The 25,154-nt window shown below is 36.8% G+C and overlaps 1 protein-coding gene across 1 annotated transcript in view; it reads right to left on the minus strand.

The window, feature by feature from the left end:
- The window catches only part of LOC139725969 (cytochrome P450 3A24-like), a 64,544-nt gene extending 50,881 nt beyond the window's left edge, over window positions 1-13,663 (minus strand). Inside the window, exon 1 of the mRNA XM_071637055.1 lies at window positions 13,524-13,663. Coding sequence (XP_071493156.1) covers window positions 13,524-13,663 — 140 coding nt within the window. The remainder of the gene's footprint in view (window positions 1-13,523) is intronic.
- Between the last annotated feature and the right edge of the window lie 11,491 nt (window positions 13,664-25,154).

Here is a 25,154-nt window from a genome sequence, read left to right on the forward strand (position 1 = left end):
TTCATTGTAAGAATTAATACAAGATGTGTTTTTAAAAGAAAATCATTTTATAGAGCCAAATTATTCGATGATAATCTACGTCAAAATATAATTATTGCTACCTTAAACAAGTGGGACTGTTTCAAATCTATAAAACACACAAAAACATTCATCAAATTGCACCATTTAAAACACAAAAATGCAAAAAGTTCTCACCGTGGGAGGGGGACACCCCCTCAAGCACCCTCCCCTCCCCCTCCCTCACTCCGCCCGCTCGTGCTTAGTTGCGTTCAATTGTAAGAATTAATACAAGATGTTTGTTCAATTGATACCATTTAATAGGCAAATTCTTCAATAATAATCTACATCAAAAAGTATTGGGAGTGTTTCAAGTCGATAAAAGCATTCATTTCTGCAACATCAAAATGCAAGAAGTTCTCACGGGGGGGGGGGGGGAACCACCCCTCCCAAAGCCTCCCTCCCCCCCCCCCCCCCCCCCCCCCGCTCGCTCCATTCGCTCGGGTCGGTCGCGTTCATGATATTCAGCGCAAGAAGTCTATTCATATGATACCATTTTACAGCCAAATTGTTCAATATTAATCGACATGAAAATATATTTCTACCTCAAACAAGTGGGACTGTTTCAAGTCGATAAAACGCGAAAACATGCATCAATTTGCACCATTTACAACATCAAAATGCAAAAAGTTCTCACGTGGGAGGGGGGACAATCCCTTCCCACACCCACCCCTCCCCTCGCTCGTTCCGCTCGCTCAGGCTCGGTCGCTTTCCATTTATTTCGCAAGCGCAAATAAGTTTTTCTTACAATATGACGTCATTATATTCTCGTTTGCTGCTCCCCCACAATTTGAGATTTTGACATTTCCGACAGAATACCTCATTTATTTTCACTTGTAACTTCAAAAATTGGTCTTTGGCAAAGCGAACAACACTCCGCTAACGTCCGCACATGTCTTATGAATATGTATGTTAAGCTTCATGAATATTCAGTGGTGCGACCAGATGTGTCTGGAAATCATCGGAGGGTAGTTTTCCGCAACAGCGAAACATGAAATGTTGAATAAGTAAAAAAAAAAAAGAATACTTCGTCGTTTCTAGTGATTCTCCGTATGTGGATAGAAATCATCATTTTACATTATTCTGAAAGTTTGTGCGATTTTGGACAGTGAGCAGCTGAAATATGCGAAGGTGAAATTTTTGTGAAAATGAGAACGCCCGATTTGGACTGCCTCGATGACGGTTGAAAATTCTAAACGTTTCGTGGGTTTAGGGGGAGATAATTATAGTCGTCCGCTGGGACTAATTCATTAAAGATCTATCACGTTAAAAAAGAAATCTTATAAAATTTATCCTACCTACATAACATCGGAGATGAATAGAAGTTAACCCCGGTTTGTGAACCTTTTCTTTTTTCATTTACGGAAATGTATCATATAAAAAAGTCAATTTCGCACCAAATATATTATTTACTTCAGTTGCACTGTAAACACACTACTGACCAATCTGCAATTAATATAATGAATTTCTCATACAGTAAATAAATACCTTCATCTGTAAATCTGCGAAAATAATTCTGAAAAATATTGTTATTTCTATTTATCTTATTCAACATTGAAAATATAGGTAAATGATCTGTGATAATATTATGCTAAATGAACCAAAAACATAATTGAAAATTCATAACATTTTTGAAAAAAATCCAAAAGAGTCGCACCGTTTAAAGTAACGCGAGTTGCACTGTGTATAAGGGGTTCAAACCCAAATGAAAAATTAGCAATTAAGAGTTTATAAGCGTCTTTATTATCTAAATACTTAAGGAGGTCTACTTTAAAATCACTTGTTATAAATATATGTTGATATTCCTTTGTAACAGTACAGAACGCTTCAGAATAAAATTCTATAAAATCGTCAACATTTGAGTCTGGTTTTCTATAAATGACATCAACGATGTATTTTGAATTATCATATACAAAATCAGTAAACAAATACTCACAAATATCTTTCTATAATGGTATATCAGAAACATGGCTTAATGTAAATGCGAAACCGATATTCAATTAAGAGCGTTATCAAATGTATCGTTCCGATCGTTTCTTGGGTAAGGGAGGTGGGGTTGCTTTCTACATTAAAGGGATGGTACAGTATTGGTGGAGATGAAAATTGGGCTTTAACTTTTTTATTGCGAGATACCAATAAAGCACTATGAAATAGTAGAGGGCATACCATTTTAAGAGGAATTCAAAGTTTATTTGATAAGAAAATGTGTTTGGAATAGCTGAAACATATAAAAACAAAGTAAGACAAAGCGATCGTAATAAAGTGTGGGTCCCACACTTTATTAGAATTGCTCTTTTTTGGATATCTCAGCCAGTTAAAAACCAATTTTTATCAAATAAATTTCTCATAGAATTACATGCTCTTTCAAATTTCATAAGAGGTTTCTAATTATCTCAACAAGAAATGTTAGAAACCTGAAATGAAGTCTCCAACAAAACTATACAATCCCTTTAAAAATAACATTGATATGAAAGTCAGGCATGATTTACATATCGAGGGTACTGAAGATATTTTTGTTGAAATTTTGAACAGTAAAACAAAAAATATAATGAGATGTATTATATATAGGTCCAGGAAGAAATTATATTGATTATTTTTTTTGAAAGTTTTGATCAAACTTTTAACTTTTTTGAAAAGAAAGACAGTTTCATTATGGGAGCTTTTAATATCGATCTGCTAAATAACACCATACAATGCAATGCAATCATACAATGCGGTTGTTAGGTTTATTGGCAACTTATTCATCTCAACCACATATCAGTAATCCAACAAGATTTTCTAGTATCTCCAAAATTCTTATTGATAATATATTTTCCAATGTAATGAACATAGAATGTACAAATGTGACCCTGCACCTCAAAACAAACAAAAAGTCGCCAGACATGAATTTTTAGTTAAGACCATATTCTGAAAGAGCAAACTTTAAGCTTTAAAATGATGTATAATTCAAATCAAATGGACTAAATATTGGAAAGGAAGCACAAACTCAGGAAAAGTGTGAACTGAGAAAAGAAGCTCTGAAGTACAGTGTCTATTCAAGCGCTTAATCTTTACCAAACCGTGCTGGCTGTGCGATGAATGGGACAAAAAACAGGAAGTAAACCACTAGAGTAACAACAATGAAGGGATTATTAGATTAAACTGAAATTAAGCATACCTCATTAACACAATCTGTCCATAATTAATGCCAACTTTCAAAGCAGTAGCACTATCCTTTCAAAAGTTATTAGAGTTGAAAGTGAAGAGTATGGCAAGGTTTTTCAGAAATGAAAAAGGGATTCTAAAGACACACCTAATCACACTATTCTACCAAAAATGTTCGAGATAAACTGCTAAAAAAACACACTTTCCTGCCCGTTTTATGATACCAAATTTTAGCATAATGTAAAAGAAGACCCGCTCTTTCAGAAAATATGAAAAAGTCAAGTTCGGCGAGGTTGACCCATTTCACTTATTTTCAGTCCTCACACAAAATCAGTGTGTGCGACTTTATGTTTGTTTTGAGGTGCACGGTCACAAATGATACATTTTATTATGATATTGTATCTGATCATTTACCAGAAATGATATTATATCTGATCATTTACCAGTTTTTACCATCAATAATATTTTTTGGCAAATAAAACAGCATTTTAATAAAAAAAATCTCAAATGTATTAAAAGGGAAAAGAAAGTAACTTTCAATTTTTGATATTTAATTTAGCGCAGAAAGAATAGGGCCATGTATTTGATGAAAGCAATGCTGATATTTCTTATGAAAATTTATCAGCAGGTTATCGTATTATTATCAGAAAAATGTTCCTTTGCTTAAACGGAACATTTTAAAGAGATGTCTAGACCGCCCTAGATTACTAAAGGTATTATGCGGCCGATATCTACCCGTTGTAAGTTACATAAGCAAGCAATACAGAACCAAAGTAATAATTCATTTATGAAATATTGGATATATAGAAATCAATTAACATCGGTAATAAGATTTGGGAAAGACAGTAAAGGAAGTACTAACTCTGCCATCACTGACAATGAGGAAATTACTGATCTTACCACAATTGCCAACTCATTTCATGATTATTTTACAGATATTGGTCCTAGTCTAGCATCTAACATAAATTCATGTAATACTCATTTTACAGATAATTTACCCAATCCTTGTGAAAGTTCGTTATTTTTACGCCTACCAATGATCACGAAACAATCAATGTTGTTCAAAATCTGAAAACAACTAAATCGAGTGGGCATGATAATCTGAGTGTTCATTTACTGAAACAAATTATTTTTTTACATTGGAAACCCCCTAACTCATGTATTTAATATGTCTCTTTCAACAGGCACTTGCCCTTACTCTGTCAAACTTGCAAAAGTTAATCCTATTTGTACAAAAAAATGATTCTAAATTATTTAGTAATTATATGCCAATAACATTATTACCAAGCATATCTTAAGTTCTTGAACAAATTGTGTATAAAAGGGTACATCAGTTTTTTTACAAAAAAAAATATTTATTAATACCCAATCAAATTGTATTTAGAAGCGGAGCTTGAACTGATTATGCAATCGCTCACATGTGTGATAAAATAATTGAAGTTTTTGCTGATAAGGAGCACGCTATAGGTATATATATATACATGGATTTGTCGAAAGCATTCGACACCATCGACCATAGAATATTGATTTATAAACTTAATAAGTATGGAGTACGAGGTCACGCTCTGCTCTGGTTTACAAATTATTTGCAAAACCGTCAACAGTATCTTAGTTTTCAGTCTCACGAATCACAGAGATTCGATATTAAATGTGGGGTACATCAAGACTCCATTTGAGGGCCTCTACTGTTTAATATTTACATAAATGATATCATAAATTCTTGTCCATCTTTGAATTTATACTTTTTGCTGATGAAACATCCATTATTACATCAGATCATGATATAGGGACCCTTGTGAATTGTTTGAATAGTGAATTATTAAATAATACCGTTATTGTATTGGTTTAAATCAAACAAGTTATCTTTACAAGACTTTTTTATGCCTCCGCCACGAAATGGTGCCGGAGGCATTATGTTTTCGGGTTGTCCGTCCGTCCGTCCGTACGTACGTACGTACGTACGTACGCATTCGTTTACGCGGTAACTTGAGTAATTTTGACTGGAATTTTACCAAACTTGGTCAAAGTATAAAGTATGATGGGGCAATTACTTGATTAGATTTTGGGTGAAATCGGCCAAAGGTCAAAGGTCAAGGTAAAAGCATTAAATTGTATCTGTTTACGCGATAACTCAAGACTGGATTCAGCAAATTTCACCAAACTTTCTCTGAGGATGATGTGTGATGGGACAATTACTTGATTAGTTTTTTTTTTTTTGGTGATATTGGACAGAGGTCAAAGGTCAAAGATCAAGGTCAAATCCTAGAATTTATCTGTTTACGTGATAACTCAAAACTAGATGAAGCAGCTTTCACCAAACTTGGTCCAAGGATGGTGTATGATGGAGCAATTAGTTGAGTAGATTTTAGTGACATTGGCAAGAGGTCAAAGGTCAAAAGGTCAAGGTCAAATGCTAAAAACGTTGATATTTCTCCCATATCCATGCAATGCCTAAAGGTATTTTCTTGAAACTTAGTGTAGACATGTACTACTGCATAAAGATTCTCCAGAGAGTTTCATGTCATAAGGTCAAAGGTCAAAAGGTCAAAGGTTGGGTGAATATGTCACAATTACACTTTTCTCGCAAATGGTTCAATGTATCTTCATGGAACTTGGTACATACCCATGTACTGACTGGCAGGGATTTTCTAGGGAATGTAGGGGTCATGGGTCAATAGTCAGGGGTCAAAGGTCAAGGTCAACTCCTCAAATTTTTACTATTTCCCTCATATACTATTATCTGCAATGCTTGCATTATTATTTTTAAAACTAAACCTTGATATATTGATATATACATGTATTCCCTGATGGAGATTCTCTGGGAAATTTCCAGCCAGAGGGTCAAAGGTCAAAGGTTAAGGGTTAAAGGCCAGGTTTAAATACAAAAAAAAAGATATTTTATACTGTAATTACACTCTTTCTTCATACCTTGAAAATTACTCAATGCATAAACTTATAAAAGGGTCGATCAGAAGTCAAGTAAAAATTCTCAATTCCCCAAATACAGGTACCTGCACTCTTAGACATATTACAGCAAACCTAGTTAAAGGAAAGTGAACATTCAAGATATTTCTGACAAACCTTTCATTTCAATATCTTGTCAATTTTGTGAAACTGTCATAACACATTGTGAAGACATTGTACCATACACCTATTGGGAGAATCATGCATTATGGCGGAGGCATCAGTCGCCATAGCCACATTTCTAGTTTTCATTTCAGAAAACCCTACTCACAGGACTTTTAATGCCAATATATCAATTGACATGATTGATGGGTTTCCCTTTGCGAGAAGCAGGCTATTAGATTTTTAGGAATAACAATCGATTCTCATTTGACATGGAACGAGCATATACCCTGTCTATACAAAGGACCCTATCAAGGAATACCAGCGTACTCTGGAATTTGAAAGATTTTTTATCGGAACGATCCCTGAATATCTTATATGATTCTTTAATTTTGCCTCACATATCGTATTCAAATATTGTATGGGGAAAGTGTAGTATTACTAAACTGAATCCAGTATATCTACTCCAAAAGCGTGCCATTCGCATCATTACTAACTTTACATATTTATCTCATACAGATCCTTTATTTCATCGTCTGAATACTTTGAAGCTTCATGACATCCACATTTCAAAAAAAGGTATATTCATGTACAAGTAAGCAACAAATCAACTTCCCTCTTTATTTCATAATACACATATATATTTCACTTAAACTCGAATATACACATATATCCAGCTCGCCGTTCGACAAATTTTCACTTTGTAAACCCCAAAACTGTTTTAACTCAGAAATCAATTAGACATTACGGTCCTGACGTCTGGAACAACCTACCTGATCAATTAGAGCAGAGTACTTTACTTTTTTCTATCAAGGCTCATCTAAAAAAATATATGTTATCGAAATTTGTTTTCACTTAGTTGTCTTTCATCAATGTATTTATTTTTCTTTTTTTCTCAAGTCTCAGTCAGCCCTGACCCATACAAAATGTTCTTCGATTTTTTTCCATTCCCTCCCGTTCTTTTCTTTTCTAAAGACTTTACAGGGGCATTTATTCGCATGTCGTATACTTTTCAGTAAAGCGCATACCTCACGCCCAAAATATACGTACTGTAGCATTCATTATCTCTTGTAGTCCATGGGCCAGGCCAGATATTGGTACCATCTGAGGTGGCAAAACCTTTTCGGTGTCATTTTGTTTGGCGGGCATAGATATGCTTATTAAGCTATGATAGCATTTCCAAATGAGTAGCTTAGTCATAGTAAATGAATTTTTAACCAATTTGGTCTTGTTGTTATATCCCTATACTTCTGAATCGAAACTAACCGCTATACAAAGAAGAGCACTGTCTTCTGTATGTTCCATAGAGCTGTAAAATGAGCTCTATGGTATGTTCACAGGTGTTCTATTGTAAACGCGGTGCGCTTAGTCTTTATTCAAGGCAGCGAAGGGAATATCCAAAGGTTATGATGTCCACAGCGCTTAGTCTTTATTCTAGACGGCGAAGGGAATATTCAAAGCGTATGATACAGTGTATATCCTTTTATCTAAAAACAACAACAACAACAAAAGCAATTCCTCGTGAATTTTACCGTATCTTTCAATTATTTATCATTTTCCGGCGAAAACGCTACGGTGAAAACGCTGATACCACACCAATGTCGCTTTATTTCCCTCCAACAATATAAGATATGCAAAAACAATGTACCGGTACACTACAATGCATTATAATGAATGATATTGTAAATGAACAGAGTGATTTTTGTTTAAAACTGATGTATTTGTTGATAGGGTAGTATAAAAACAGTATAGATAATCCCTTTTATGAGGAACTTTAGATATGATAACGGTACATTGGTCTAGATAAAGACTAAGCGCACCGCGTGACAGCTGTGGACATCATAGCCTTTTGGATATTCCCTTCGCTGCCTTGAATAAAAACTAAGCGCACCGCGTTTACAACAGAACACCTGTGGACATACAGAAGGCAGTGCTCTTCTTTGTATAGAGGTTTAGTTTCGATTCAGAAGTATAGGGATATAAAAACGAGACCAAATTGGTTAAAAATTCATTTATTATGACTAAGCTACTCATTTGGAAATGCTATCATAGCTTGATAAGCATATCTATGCCCGACAAACAAACTGACACCAAAAAGGTTGTGCCACCTCAGATGGTACCAACAACCCATTTTTCGGGTCTTGGCCCATGGACTATTGCACTGCACACACGACGCACTGTCACTTGCACACACCTACACTTCTATTGTCTATCATACCAGTAGTCGATGGTGCTGCGTGCTTTTTTTTTCTTTAAAGCGCCAAGTCGTTGTTTTTCTTTTCTGTTGTTTTTTTTTTCTTTCTTTAGCAAAATATGATTCGTATACTAAGATTAAGAGTTTTATGAGTAGATTTATAATTGGCGCTGTTTTATATTCGTATAACATAATATAGATATGGCCTCATCCACGTAAATCCCTACTTATTGATTTCTCCTTTGTTCATCGTATGTCTTAATATTTTGTTTTGATTCATATGTCATTACAGACTGATGTTGTTATGAAAATGACCATTCTTTTATTGATTTGTATGTTAATCTCTCCCCCTTTGTGCTTACTTTCTATAACTTTGTTTTCATTTGTTATTGTATTTGGAGAAAGAATATGCAGAAATAAACCAAACCAAACCAAACCAAAAATCACACAAACAATACATCTACCAACCTCAACGTGAACAAACATGAACTAAACACACACACACACGAAAGAAAATCATACGAAAGAGAAATCTTACAGAAAAAAAATAAAATGATACAAAATAAGATAGCGATTAAAGTGTACAAAGAAATATGTTCGAGTCAGTACACATTTTTATACATTCGTTAAGTATTAACCCTCTAGTCAATATCGACTTGAATTTAAAAAATAAGACCTGTATGTTATTGTAAGAGAGCTTTTATCTGGTAGTGTGTTCAGTTTCAACGGGCTGACTTGTCTTCAAAAGACAGGTATAAGTACGCTGTAGTGTGCACTTTACGGAATTCCTTGACCCGGTATGAAAAAGAAAAGTGATCACAAATATTCAGGAAAAAAAATTTGAACTCGCGACGTGTACAAGTATAGGCTACAAGAGCCGGAATCACGGTTTACATAAACGCAGAAAATGTTAACCACGCTGGTCGTCCGGAATTTGTTCAGCGGAGACTGCGTCTGCTTGGCTTCAAGGATCCCCTCTTACGGAGGAGAGCCGATAAAGTCAAAAAAAAGAAGAAGAATCCTTTAAAAAGAAAGAAAAAAAAAAGAATACTACGTGACGTTACAATCAGGGAGGTGGGAAGTTTATTCCCTGTTGCAAATTGCAATAGCCTTGTTGGGAAGTATACTGCAGCAGCAGTTATACCAGTACAAAGTGTATGTAAACCCTCAGAGTATAATAATTATGAGATGAATACATTAGAAACTACTTTCCATACTTACACTAAAAACAGCAGAACTGCTGCAAGCACAAGAAACCATGTCAATGACATGGAAAAGCCGAAAAATTCCACTTCCATGTCTGCGAGTCTTCACTCTTGTTGTATGTAGCCGGGGAAGTGTTGGAACTGTTTAAGGAGTTCAGCGCAACATATGGCGGCTCGAGCGATGGAGTGCCTTTGTCCCTATTGGAGAGCAGTTTTTCTATGTGGTGTTGGATCTCTGACGCAATGTCCTTGCCCAGAGCAGGGAGGTGAGACTTCTTAACTCATTGCCCAGAACCAGTAGTAATCGAACAATATCTATGCTGGAAAGGATAAACTTTTGTTGTGTGTGACTTGCACGAGGTTTCGTTGGTAATTAGACCGAGACACCGGCGTAGCCAAAGAGGGGGGGGGGGGGGGGGACGGAAGGCCACCCCCCCCCCCCCCAAGTTTTGGACCGGGGATTAGGAAGGCGCAAAGAAAAAAGAACATTGCGTGTATATTGTATACTTATGCATGAGGTGGGTCAATTGTAAAATTGCAAAATCTCTCTTGCGTGGTAGGGGGTATCCCTCCCCCTCTGTACCCTTTTCCCCAGCCTGAGTACTCTTCTCAAATCTACACAAAACTTCTTAATATTTCTGAGTGCACAAGACTTATCACTTATATTCCGAAAACACAAAAGTTCCCTCATGTACAAACGGTAAGCTCCTTATCCCATCTTAATCAACACTTTCCTCGCTCAGTTCTCCCGATCATTTTTTTTTTTATTTCCCGAATATTACATCAAATATACGTAAACGAGATATCTCAACTTCAACTTTAAAAAGGCATAAGCTCCCTAGCGTGTGAGGAAAGGGTGGGGATAGCACTCTCCCACGCTTTTTTCCTGCTCTCCCCTCCCCTCCTCATGCATACAAGTACAGACAATGAACATAGACAGTTTTCCAAATATGCCACAAAGTGTGTGCACCAAAACGTATAACTACAATCAGAAAATGCAGAATCTCCATGCACACGCAGAATAAGAGCTACATTCCGTTATTTAGCTATGAACGCATTTCTGAATTCAACACTATTTATTTCCATTATTCTTTTTGTATATTGCACCAAAGGTTTGCACCACACTGAGATCGCTGAATTTCAGGTATGAAAATGCAAAATCACCCGCGTGTGGAAGGAGAAATACCCCTTATCTACACCCTAGTGTGCATACTTTTTTGTTTGATGGCTAAGCAGACAGCGTTCATGATATTCATTGTAAGAATTTATTCTAATGACACCATTTTATAGGCAAATTCTTCAGTGGTATCTACATCAAAATATACTGCTACTTTAAAGAAGTGGGACTGATTCAAGTCGATAAAACACGCAAAAACATGCATCAAACTGCACCATTATAACATCAGAATGCAAAAAATTCTCACGTGGGAAGTGGGACACCCCCTCCCACGGCCTCTTCCCCTTACTCGCTCCGCTCCCTCGCATACTAACCGCCCCCTAACATCAAATCCTGGCTACGCCGTGAAATCGAGACCTAACAATGCTTTAATCCGTCTAGGAATTAAGGCCGCCGTGTTTGTTATCTATCCATCTTGCATAACAACGCCAACAAAAAAAGTCGCCAGACATAAACGACAAAAAAAAAAAAAAAAAAAAAAATTGTGTGCCTCAGAATGAGTAGGGGCGGGGATTGTATATCATATAAATATACCAGGCATGACGGGTTCTGGTTGATTTGATTTGATTTGATTTGATTCATTGGTTTCTGTATCATCTTTGTACATGCACATGCATGTACATACTTACCACCAACCAGTATTTAGCCGGGGGGTAATTGCCCTCTGTGGGTAATTGCCCGGATACGCTTCTGTAGTAAAGAAAATATTGCTTCTGAAGTCACCGAAGGCACATGGTTTAACCAGGCGGTGTTTCATAAAGCTGCTCTTAAAGGTCCTGTTTACATTTGAGAATAGTGATTTGAAAATTTTTGAGATATGACATTTATAATATTTAATCATACAGTATGATTGTGTAGTTCTGTTTTACCACAAACCTTTCTATTATATACAATATTCGCGATAAAGGCTAAATATACACTCTAAAAAATCCCGAGTCAGAACTGACCCGGAACTGGGTCCGTTGGGGTCACACACCGTTCCGCGTCAAAAATGACTTGGAATTTGGTCATGGAGACTCCGAATGGGGTTACCCTGACCCAATTCATGACTCTGAATGGGTCATATCTGACCCTGACCCCATTCCTTGTCATTTCTGACCCGGAACGGTGTGTGACCCCAACGGACCCAGTTCTGGGTCAGTTCTGACTCGGGTGTTTTAAGAGTGTATGGAGATATCTTTGACAATATAACGTAATGCTGTGTTTTTGTTTCGTCTGCAAATTATAAATTATGTCTTTAAAGTAACAAACGACTTATGAAGGACTGGTGATCAGTTCTGATGTGCTATACTTGCTATATATGCTATACAGCACAAGAACTGATCACCAGTCGTTCTTAAGTTGTTCATAATTTTAAGAACAGCTTTATGAAACACTGATGACTCTCAATTTTCTGTTTGGATGTTTTTGCTGATGTATTGGACTCTTCGAATACATAAAACCATGAAATAGACTGTGGCCTTAATATAGCAATGAGTCATCTTGACTGTAAAGAATCTTGCTCTCAACATGCTAACTCTAATACTGAGCATTCATTCAGTTATATTGCAGGAGAATTCAACCTAATTGATGTATATGGCGGTTTTTTTATCCTAATGAAAAGAAATACACTAAACATCGGCCATTCTTCACTTAATCTATCAAAATTAAACTATATCATTTTTCTTTCGAGTGGTTTGTTTTCTAATCTTAAAAAGAAAATGCCCAGTCATGCATGACATTTTTCAACATAATTAGGTACCGATGAAAAGAGGAAGAGTTCGTCTTTCCTAACAATCAACATTGTGGTCTCCATTCATATAGCTGACAGTTATGAAATAGTAGCCCTCCAAAGTTGGATTACCTTTTTCATACGCACTGTTTAACCTGGTAAATTAAATGAAATCAAAGGGTCTTTATATATCAATGTTTGTGATATTCCAATTAAAGTAAAACAGTGCTTCACTGAGGATGAAATATAGAGATATCTTTGAAATTCTTCGGGAGACTACGGGCATTAAAATTAATCATACCAAATTCTGAAGTATATTTGCGATGCACATTAAATTCATCAGAGGTAAAACAATTAAGTGAACTGTGGGTATTGCACATATGAAAATCATGATCAATGCTAGATAAGGGATTATTCATATCGCACAAGGTTGAGTTTTTATATCTGCATTGATCGGAAATGAACATACGAAAACATTGTTGCTCTGGCAATAGACTGAAAGAGCATATAATAATACGATTCACGTTATATACCGGTTCATGAAACATAACACAAGCAACACATCTGCCAACCCTCCTCAATGTGAACAAACATGGAAGAAAACACCCCCCAAAAAAGCAGGAAATCAGTATTAACTCTTTAGTCAATATCCATTTGAATTTAAAAAAAGTAAGTCCTATGTTATTGTAGGAGAGCTGTTATCTGGTTGTGTAAGTACATTATGTATGTTCAGTTTCAACAGGCTGACTTGTCTTCAAAAGACAGGTAAGTAAACTGTAGCAGGTAAGTTATAGGTAGCTTAAGTCTTCAGTGCAGTTGATGATTTTCTTCCTTTTTTTCTGGCCATTCCCATCAATATGACGAAGAATCGTCCATCCACAGATGCTGTGTCGCCTTCAGGAGTTTGCTGTTATTCCCATGCCGGTTTTCTTCAGCGACTTCCTTTTCGTGATCAGCATCTGATGATACCTGTAGCTCGTGAGCTTCACGATGACAGGCCGTGAAGGAGCGGGTCCACCCGAATCCTTGGAATTTCTCTGCTTACCGATCCGGTGGCTGCGATCTATGTGATGTGGTTGGAGATCAACGTCGAGTTTTTCCCTCGCCATGTGACGCACTGGGAGTCAATGTCTTCATGCGGGTTCTCTTTGATTCCATGACCCTCACGCAGTTCCGACGGGAGTATTGCTCCTGCTTCTTGAGATCAAAGAAGAGTTTCCTGGTGATGTTAGTGCTGGGTTGCAGTTGAGTCTCAAGCTTCTTTACCTCCTGTTGAGAAGCATCGAGCTTGCACTGGATTTAATGAATGACGGCATCATGTTTTTCAATGTCTGACCTCAATTCAGCCAGTCTGGTATCAATAGCATTTTACACCAAGACAGCAACAGCATTCAGAAACTCGTCATGTAGTGTCATGTTTAGATTTGTGAAATTTATCGTGGTTCTTTAGCAGCTGAACCAGTCTTCTGAAAACCTCGAAATAAAGTACACTGAACGAGGATAATGGCATAGGAGACACATTTATTCCAGTAATGTCGAAATGTAATCCATTACATTACCACTTCGTCTGTCATGTCTGTGTTCAATTTCTTCTCTTACCTTGATTCCATGAGCACTCAATCATGCATTCGTATGTGAGGCTGTCGTGTCACTTTCTTGATCACTGTGATTTGCTATGAATTATAAAGACATTCTTATTCCTCATCCCAATCTATATATAACCATCACCTCTGCATCCAGTATAACCACTTTAGCAAAAGTTTGAAAATCATCAAGAGTTCTCTTTTAATCAAAACATAAACTAACATATTCAACTCTACAGACTTACACGAAGTGCACATTCAACACAACATAATATGTTGTAACACCCCGTCTATATCATAACCTTGAACTATTTGACTTTGACATGATCTGATTGATTGATTTCTAACTTTTGAAATGAGAATGTAGACATCATAGACAAAAAGTAACATGTCTGAGTGAAATTTACAAATGACAACGTAACTTGGTAAACAACCAATGCAAGATGATACGTCATGACGGTTAGGATGCATAGACCATTGTAGACCTTGCGTAGAAAACCGACCAAACCCCCCCCCCCCCCCCCCCCCAAAAAAAAAAGGCAAGATGCTACAAGTGGGAGGTATGTGAGTTCTTTTGAAAAGCGACTCCGCAAATAATAATACTAATAACAACAATAATAGTTAAAATGAATCAATGGAAAATATGGAGCTCCAATGAAATAAATGTAAACCTCTGTAAGTTGACACTCTAATTCGAAAAAAAAAAAAACTTTCCTGCTTTGAGAGGTTTAAGATTTGATCGTTGATCCCTACGGATTAACAGCACTGTCAAACTGTAACTTAATCCTCTTTGTGGCGTGCACGAATGAAGAAAATGTGATAAATTGTCTAAATCGCTATTTCACGTAAACACGAGTATAGGGGTCTTTCATGTCTGATTCCAAAGTAAGCCACCGATTCAGTGTCTAATATCAATCTTGAATTCGCTCGGGAGGTGCATCTGTGTGTGTGTGTGTGGGGGGGGGGGGAGAGGTATTCCGAACCAATTAAAATGAACGTGGAAAGAAAGGGTAATATCTGATGGGACAACAGTGCAAATTAAGACTTGTCACAATCATAGTTTGTTGTTACTGCATGCCGTTCAAACGCAAATAATGTATGCCCCAGTTTCAAATCCAAATGACTTATCATTACGTGTATTTAACATGAAATTACTGGGGCATGGGCGTAAATCCCGGGGGGGGGGGGAGGGATATCCCCCCCCCCCCCCCCCTGAAATGGAGGAGGGGGGATGGCCTGTACAATCATCCCCCCTGAATTTTGAAGAAAAAAAAAGGAGGAAGCAGAAATGTGATTGTATCAATTTTGGCATATTGCATAACGTTTGTACGCCGGCCTTCAGACAGTTAACAGAGCTGAACAGTATTCTATCTTGTAAGAAAATGTATACATGATTTTCTCAAGCGCTCGCTCGCTTCGCTCGCTCGGGAAGAAAGTAACATCGACATACACTGTAAGGTATGGCTCAGACGTTGACAACGTCAAATAGTATAGCCCTACATGTAAACATATGACGCGAGTAACTGGGGACCATCTGCAAAATATGTACGAAAACAAACACACAAACAATAACAAAAACTATATCGCCATAATTGAACCCCCTCCATTTCCTGAATCATTCCTGAGAAACGACAGTGACTGATGACTCAGTCAGGATACATCTATGGGCATACCCAGGGAAGATCAGGGGCGTCGAATCTATCTCGGGGAGGGGGGGGGGGGGGTAAAGGGGCATTTGCCTCGCCCCTACGGAAGTGTTTAGGCAGGCAAATCATTTATCCCCCAAGCCATTCCCGAGTTGAGGACAAATCTCGAACTTTCTTAATGGAAAATTGTCCAAATACCGCCAGAACTATGCACCAGATCGTTGTATTGCAATCATAAACATGCAAAAGCTCTGCTATATACAGGATCCCTTTCGATAGACTTTGTACACCTTTGAGATTGACGTATATTTCCCTAATTTATCAAAGAGTGTGCAGCAGATCTTTCACTTAACAAAAACACCTTCATATGCAGAGACGTCGATGGGGGGGGGGTATGGTTTCCCCATAAAAGTGGGATAAACAAAAATGCGAAAAATATAGCTACAAACGGCAGTTTTTGCAGTGTAAAATGTCGAAATTTTAACGCTCGCTCGCTCCGCTCACTCGCATTTAAAGTGAGGCAGTCCTCACGAATTTTAAAAAAATATATGTTGTTGTTGATATACCTCCAATGAACTACTTTCACCAAAAACAAACTTTCGAATCACCAAATAAACTCGTAAATTTTGGTTGAAAAAGTGTGAATCTGCATGGTGAATATGCTAATGAGCAAGTCCTGGCGGAGAGTCAGACGTCACCGAGGCACAACTCTTCCCAGCCGTGTTCTGCTCGTTATCCGTACGCTCCCTAGTTACCCGGATGCATGAAGAAATCGGTGGCTACTAGTATTTGACATTGTTTCTACGTTGTGTGTGTGTGTGTGTGTGTGTGTGTATGTATTGTGTATTATATTCGCACAGTACACGTGTGGACGGTACAACTAGATCTACGGTAGATAGCCCGTATACGCGGTTTGCCCTTCGCACTTTTCCAGTCTATCACAAGCGCAGCGGCAGCCCTGTCGCCGCTCATGCATGTTCTAGTACGTACAGCTTGTAGGTAGAAACGGTTCTACACAGTCGAACCTTCGGAATAACGAACAGCACCCTACTGAAGTCACCGAAGGCACAGGGGGTGCAGTTTCATAAAGCTGCTTTTAAATGTCAAAAGGTCCTGTTTAAATTTCGGAACAGTGATTTAAAAATTTTCAAGATATGACATTGAATGCATATGTGTAGGTCTGTTGTATCACAAAACATATAAAATGGTAACGATAAAGGATAAAACACAAGGAAATATCTGTATCTTTCTCAATAGACTGTAACTGTAGACGATTTAGTTTGGAAACATTGTAACTATTGTTTACATTTTGTACATTTAACAATAATTAACATCGATTTTACCGATTCAAATTTTTACAGTATTGAATTTCATCTCTAGCACACATTTTAGAACTATTTTAAAGGACTAATGCTGGGTTTTGTTTCATCTGCAAATTGTAAATTATGTCTTTAAAGTTACGAACGACTTACGAACGACTGGTGATCAGTTCTGATGTGCTATACTTATCAGAATTTCAGTAATTCAGCAAAAGAACTGACCACCAGTCGTTCTTAAGTCGTCCTTAACTTCAAGAACAGCTCATGAAACATCCCCCAGAACCTCGAAAAAGTAACCTGGTATATTTGCTTTATATCCCTCCAAATGAATTTTAAGAGTATAAAGAGCAAAGAAAGAATAAAACAGAGTGGTTTACGGATATAAAATCATCTTTTTTTTTTACTATTTCCCTCGGGAGAGTAGTAAGACGCTGACGAGACAAGGATTTTCATGGTAGAAATATTTCTTGTCATTTTCAGTGCTCTCAACCAATCACAGGGCTAAAATAATTTGTGAGGGATATAATATAAGTTATATGCCTCTATTGGTATGGGCTAGCCGTATTATCTTATCCAAATTTTCATTGTCAAGTTTCAAAATTTTTCTCGGACCCTTTTCAATCATGAATGTTGAAACGGATCAAATCCTTTGAAATTGTTTAATGCAATACGGCACTAACAATGATGACTCTCAATTTTTTTGTTTGGATGTTTTAGCTCATGTATTGGACTCTTCGAATACAATAAACCTTGTAAAAGACGGTGAGCTTAATATAGCAATGAGTCATCTTGACTATATCTCGCTCTCAATATGCTAACTCTAATGCTGAGCATTGATTCACGTATATTGTAGGGGAACTGAACCTAATTGATGTATATGGCGGCGTGGTTTTTTTTTCATCATAATGAAAAGAAATACACTAGATATCGACAATTCTCCACTTGCTCTATCAAAATTAGATGATATTTTGGTTTACAGTGGTTTTTCTTCTAATCTTTAAAAAAAAAAAATCTAATGAAAAAAAAAAAGTTGTATTTCTACTGGTGTGGTCCCAGACCACTCATTTGTTGATCTCGTCATATGTCTTCCAACTGTTACAAATTGTTATATATAGTTGTCTGTACGAAGTAAGGCACATCGGGAAAGAATTAGGCGGGAAATCGTTGTGTCAACAAAATACAGAGGCGGATCCAGATATTCCGTAAAGGGGGAGGGGGGCTCAAACAGTATTTCTGGTGCTACTTCCAGATTTCATCTCATCTTATTTCTTTTGTCTTAACAACAAATCTCCCCCCCCCCATCTCCCCCAGAACTCACAGGTTGTTTATCACTATCATCCTTCAAATGTAAATTAAGACAGTACTTATTGAATACCTACATCAATTAAGCTCATTTGTTTTTTTTTTTCCAACATTGTTCAGGACTATCCCAATGCACTGTACTAAAATGGTTTTTGTCATGTATAGGGTTTTCTGAAATACAAATGCATGTTGATTTGTGTTGATTTATGATACCCTCAACATTCTCAAACTGCTGTTCATTTTCAAACAACCTTTCAAACTGCTGTTTTTATGTATAAATATACATTTAATTGTCTTCCAAAAATTTTTGATGGCTTCTTCACTCCAAATTCCATCGTTCATTCATATCCAACACGTCAGTCGTCCGATTACCATCTCGAAAACCCCAGAATCATTTTAGCTCAATAATCATTAAAACACAATGGACCAGATATTTGGAATTCTTTACCCCCTAATTTAAAACAATGTACGTCGTTGAACATTTTCAAACGAGAACTAAAAAACACCCTCATAATCCAGTATACTTCTGACACATAAATATTCATACCACCTGGTCAACAAACACCCTAAACAATGAGTTCACGGCCATAACTGAAGTAACATTCACCTCATCACACTGATACACAAAATAACACTCAACGTACAAACCAAGATTCATCCCAACACAATGCACACCGCACTGCACCGCACTTCCTTCGCACAATTACTTCCCACTCAGTGAGTGGCAAGATTTTCTTTATGTATCTCTTCGTTGTGCCCTTTGCACAATTACCCCCCACTCAGTGAGTGGCAAGATTTTCTTTATGTATCTCTTTACCTGGGGCCATCTTCCTCGTCAAGCTTAGCTTATGATGATGGTCCCCTGCATTTCATTGTTATCATTTCCTATTGCTTCCTTTCATATATGATATTCGTTCTTGAAAAAAAGAAAATGTATGTAAGATCCAAACGTTACGAATATTAGCTGTGTTAATGACTATGTAAGTATTTTGTTGATTTGTTGATTTGTATTGATTTTGAAATGTAGAAATAAAAACTGAACTGACCTGAACTGAACATCGCTTTTGCGGTGAAACAAATATGTAAAAAACATTCCGTATATTTTTTTAACTAATTATTTTCTCTACTTTTCTTCATATTACTTGGATATGCCCACAACAACAACAACAGAAAAAATCCTTCCAAACCAATGTTACTGTTGTGACCTCATCTGTCAATCATTGTTCAAGTACTGATATGCAACAAAAGAAATTGGAATGCACATTTCCCTCGACTCAGCATAAATCAGATTGCATTTTCAGTGACTATGTGACTAACAAAAGACACTGGGCGATAGTCTCTGGATCCGCCACTGAAATATTACATCCCTCATTAATATAAGACTTAAAGAAACAAATTGCTAAGATTCTCATGTTATAAGAGGGGAAAACCCTACAGTTTAAACAAAATTATGTATAAACCTTGGAGCTCCTATTTTATATCGGATGTGTGTACATACTGACATGCAGTCTACAACGTTAACCTAAGCCGGCTGACTATCGGGCAAGCCCTGTCTGTTAAACCTGTACAAATACTCTTAGCTGTCGATTTACTCAGTGTAGAGATAACAGGTCAAGAATGGTCAGTGATTTATAAATATAATTTTAGAAGTTCCTGTGAAACTCAGCTGCGATCTTTCTATTTCAAAGTCTTCCCTACAGTCATTCCCGATGCAACAGATAATGTTCTCTTCAAAATCGAGAAAAGGGACTAAAACGTGACTTTTGTAACAAGGAACTAATCTATTCACAGCCATTTAGCTATGTGCACAGTGGTCAATCCCCTTTGGAAACGTCTAGAAGATCTCATTTCTTCGAAATTAAAAAAGAAATGCATTTTTTAAAGGCGATCCTTCAGCCTGCATTAATTTTTATCTATTGTGTACCAGGTTCAACGTTTATAAATGTAAATTTAAAAATATAAAACCTTCTTTTACCACTTGATATATTTTATTCGCATGAAGTAGGCCTACAAATGATAACATTTCATTGCCTCTAAAAATGGTATTGAAAGAGCTTACATTTTAGAAACTTTGTTTTTCAGATTTAGGTTGACCAGACACTAGACAGCACTGCTGTACATGTTTATGTACATGTATCTTCATTTGTATATGCACATATTGGTTGTTTACTGTTAGATTAGGAACATATTTTAAGAAAGTCGACAGACCAGGATTTTTAGTTATGGGTAGACTCTGAAAGGGCAGACTCTATGCTCTTAAACGGTGCATAACTCAATTGAAATGGACTCTTCTCATCTCTCTCAATATTGAAAAGAACGTGTACACTGTGAAAATGTGAAGTGAGAAAATAGGCTTTCAAATATCGGGTCTCTATTACGTAATGCAAGCACGCAATCTTAACAATAAAGGATTATCAGATAATGGGGCCTCTTAGACACACCTGATCACACTGCTGCACAAATATAAGAGGCAGTAGAAATATACCATGAAATAAACCGGTAGGCCCATCTGTAGAAACTGCTGGAAACACACTTTCCACTCATTTTATGATCACAAACTTAGGAGTGTATAATAGTAGAAGAAGAAATTAAAGCTCTTTCAAAAAACATGAAAAAACTCAAGATTGACTCGGTTGACCCATTTCACCTTCTATCTAATCCTCCCGTAAAATCATGGTTTGCGACTTTTTGTTGGTTTTGTGAGGCACGTATAATGAATATAAATACCATCATTCTCAGATAAAGAAATGTATTATCAGCACAGCTTTAGTTGCACTAAATTATCAGATATATTCAAACAACTTTAGTGACTTGTTCCGATTCTTCTTTAGCATGCAGCTTGTAAGGCTTCTACAATACAGTCATACTATGTTCAATGGATTGCTGTGATTTTGCATATCTATACATTTGTGTTTTGTTTTATGTTTGTTTGTTTGTTTGTTTCTATCCTGTTTGTCCTGTAATGACTGCCAGGTCCAGAGTGACTTTATATTATATAGGTTTTCCTGGCCAATTGCGCACTTTTATCAATCCAATTCCACAACTTACCTGGCCGTTGAGCGCTTTATTCCGAGTGTGTCGGCAAGTTCTAAAGGAAACCTTCTTGAGATATACGTCTGTATCTGACTTGTTCCGTCATGGCTGATGAAGTTGATTTGAAGTATTGGTACACATAGGCCTATAATGACATGTATGAAAAAAATGGGCGTTACAGAATAAAAAACTTGACTTATTGCAACTGATTGACAAATTTGCCCTGCATCGGCGTAAATAAGCCCTGAAATGATTAGTGTTTAATAGTAGTAGCCATGATAAAAAATCATGGGCGTACATAATAGTCCAAGAGCATTATAAGGTCAAAAAAGGCTTAAACCTGGACATTTTTTGTAACAAGCTGATTTTTTCAGGATAGGTCCAGAAAAATGTCTAGAATAACATACTAAAAGTCCACATAAATCCTCTTTGAGCGTTTTCCGCAATCCAAGATGGCGTCCAAATTGGCCGCCATTTCCATAAATTCTTATAACTTTTCAACCAGGTAACCCAAATATAAAATGTAAACGTCTAAATATATGTTTTGAAGGATGAAGAACTCAATAAAATACATATTAAGGGTTGTTGAAACGTGCAAGTACTGAAATCCAAGATGGCGTCCAAAATGGCCGCCATTTCCTGAAATTTTTGTAACCTTGCAACTAGGCAGCCCAATACAAAATTTAAATGTCTATGTTTCGAAACATGAAGAACTCAGTGAAATACATATTAAGAGATGTTGACGCACGCATGTTCCGATTAAACCGCTCGAGCTCTTCCTAAAATGCAAATGGCGTGCAAAATGGCCGGCAGTCACAATTATCTCCTTGTCATATTTTCCCGGTACACGTGGTTCAATGAACAGTGTCCGGGCACTATAGCATTGGTATTCTATATTTTTTTTCCCGACCTGTGTATCTCAAAATAACTACATGTATATTGTTATAGAATAGTATATCATTCACTCATTATTTATCTAGCGATCCACGTCCGACAAGCTTTGCTTTTTAGTGGATCACTATTTTCCATGATCGAATTTATTTTCCGCTCGCCCACGTAGTATTTGTACAGTGTTCCTCTTTATTATTGTACATATATGTTGTTCTATAATTTGTCTCGTATATTACATGAATCTTTTGCAAGCGTTTGAACAATATCATTTAATGACATGTATACATTGTAGGCCTACTATGTTTTTGATTTTCGTTGATTGGAAATAAACTATGATTGAATTGAATTGAATTATCTCACAATAAAATGTCAGTATAGTTTATAAGAAACTTTTTATTTAGAAAAATAGTTCTTATGTGTAAAGTATACAAATAAAAACATTTGGATACTAAACTCAAGGAGTGTGTCCTTGTTAAGAGAGAAACATTTCACTATCAGATTCGTTACTAAACAGAGAGCCTACTCGAAGGCAATATCTTTTACTACACACTCTTATAGTCTATTTTCGTCACCTGAAGCGCATGAGATGAAAATTTAGTGCTAGCCCTTTTTTCATCACCAACGCTTATGATGTCTACCATGAGGTTATCACTTAAGAAGTAAAAACAATTATTTTTGATGTCTGTGCTACATAAATGTTCAAAATTAGTGTCTAATTGTGCTACAAAATAATGTGTAATTCATCACATGACAGTGAATTTCTTTGTTGCAGTATATTGCTCCACCTAAAAACATAGTGTCTAAATTATCTTATTCATTTCGTGAAGATTAGGTAAAATTATATAATAGATAGAAATCAGAGAATGTGGCACCCATAGTTATTGGTACATGGAGGAGGAATACTCCTCTCCCATACGAGGGATTTTTTTTTTTTTACTCGATAGTGAAACATATAGTGCAAACGTTTGGTAAGATATTGAACTGTTTCCATCAAAGAGTAGGAGATATATAAGGTAGTATTTAGGGAAATGGGCAATATCTGGGAGGGTGTGGAAGGGGATCCCCTCCCCCTCCCCCCCCCCCCCCACAAGGGGGAGATTTTGCATTTTCAGATTTGATATTCAGACATCTGATGCACCCTAGTGGTGAAATATTAGATTTTTGTTTCCATCAAAAAAGGAACAAAAAGATATATAATCATGGGAGTGCACGGTCATAGGGTTGCCCGCTCCCACACGAGGGAAAATTTCGTATTTTCAGACTTGAAATTCACAGATCTGTTACACCCATTTGGTAAAATATCCGATATTTGCTTTCTATTCAAACAAACGTTATATAGGAAGAATGTATATTCAGGGAAGTGTCGGGGAGGGGAAGTGTGAGAGGAGAATACTCCTTCCCATACGATGGAGATATTGGCATTTTCCAATTTGAAATTCAGAGATTTAGCGCACTCTTTTGGTGCAATGTCTGAGATTTGTTTTTATCTTAAAAGTAAGAAAATATATATTTATGGAAATATGCGGGGGAGGTGTATGAGGTAATGCACCCTCCCACAAAATGGAGCTTTTTTTCAGGTTACGGGTTTTATGGTGCGCACTGTTGATGAAATGCTAGGTTTTTGTTTCCATTAAAAAGCGTAAGTAGAATAAAGACTAGTATATTAAAGGCACACACACAACCTAAATTGGTAGGCAGGACTAATAAGAAGCTAGTCCAGATGGTGTCACCCTGGACTAGTGTTATTCTAGTAATGCTAGCTTGACTTGCTTATTGGACTACCGTGAAGTTAGTAATGACTACTGGACTTGGTAAGCCAAGGCAAGTAATGACTTCTGGACTTGCATAATGCTAGTCATGATGTTAGTTAACACTGCTGGACTAGGGAAATCAAGCTAGTAATGAGCATAAAACTACTCATCATGTTAGTAGTGATTGCTGGACTAGTTAGGCAAAAGATAGTCAAAGAGTGCTGGACTAGCACAAAGCTAGTCATGTCTGCTGAACTAAGTTACTAGCTTTGGATTTCCATGCTAGTCATGACTGCTGGACTAGCATGAGACTTGTAATGGATGCTGGACTATGCTGAGTAAGGCTAGTCATTGCTGCTTGACTAGAAAACGACTAGCTTTAAACTAGTGTAGATGGTGTCAAGTTACACTAACATAGAGCTAGTACAAACAGCTAGACTAGCTTATTGCTGGTCTGGCCCTTTTGACTAGCTTTCACCAAACCTAGTGCAGCATGCGTGACAAGCGAAAGCTAGTCAAGGTCTCGGAGATGAATCTGAAATGAAATTACATGTATGCAGATAATGTAACTGTGACGAAAATACATTAAAACAAAAGCAATAATATCAGGTTAAAAATCTCAAATTTTATTCATCCAACGAATGCAGCAAATTAATGTAGGCATCATGAATATCACAAATGAATCTTACATAATTGAAAAGAAATTGAATTGCAGCATTGAATAAACATATGAATATACAGGGTTACATAAAAACACTCAATGCACAATGGGAAGCATGAAATAAATCAAGAGTCGAGCTCTACAACTGCATATCTCCTTATATACAACATTTATATAAAATTGAACCCGTAAATGGCCATGTGTTGTGAACTTGCAACCCAAAAGGGTGGACCAAAAAAAAAAAAAATTATTTTATGATTCATTGTTATATGAGCTCATTAAGCACATGAAATTGTGACACGGCAAGTGATAGAATAAAAAAAAAAACGATGAAGGTGCGGGGGAGGTGAGGGGGAGAGGGGAAAGAAACGGTACACATAAAGTCTATGGGAGCGATTTTTTTAATTATGTGAA

This window comes from Diadema antillarum, unplaced genomic scaffold, assembly GCF_040938485.1.
Source record: "Diadema antillarum isolate AM-2024a unplaced genomic scaffold, OU_Dant_1.0 scf00000017, whole genome shotgun sequence".
NCBI lineage: Eukaryota > Metazoa > Echinodermata > Echinoidea > Diadematoida > Diadematidae > Diadema > Diadema antillarum.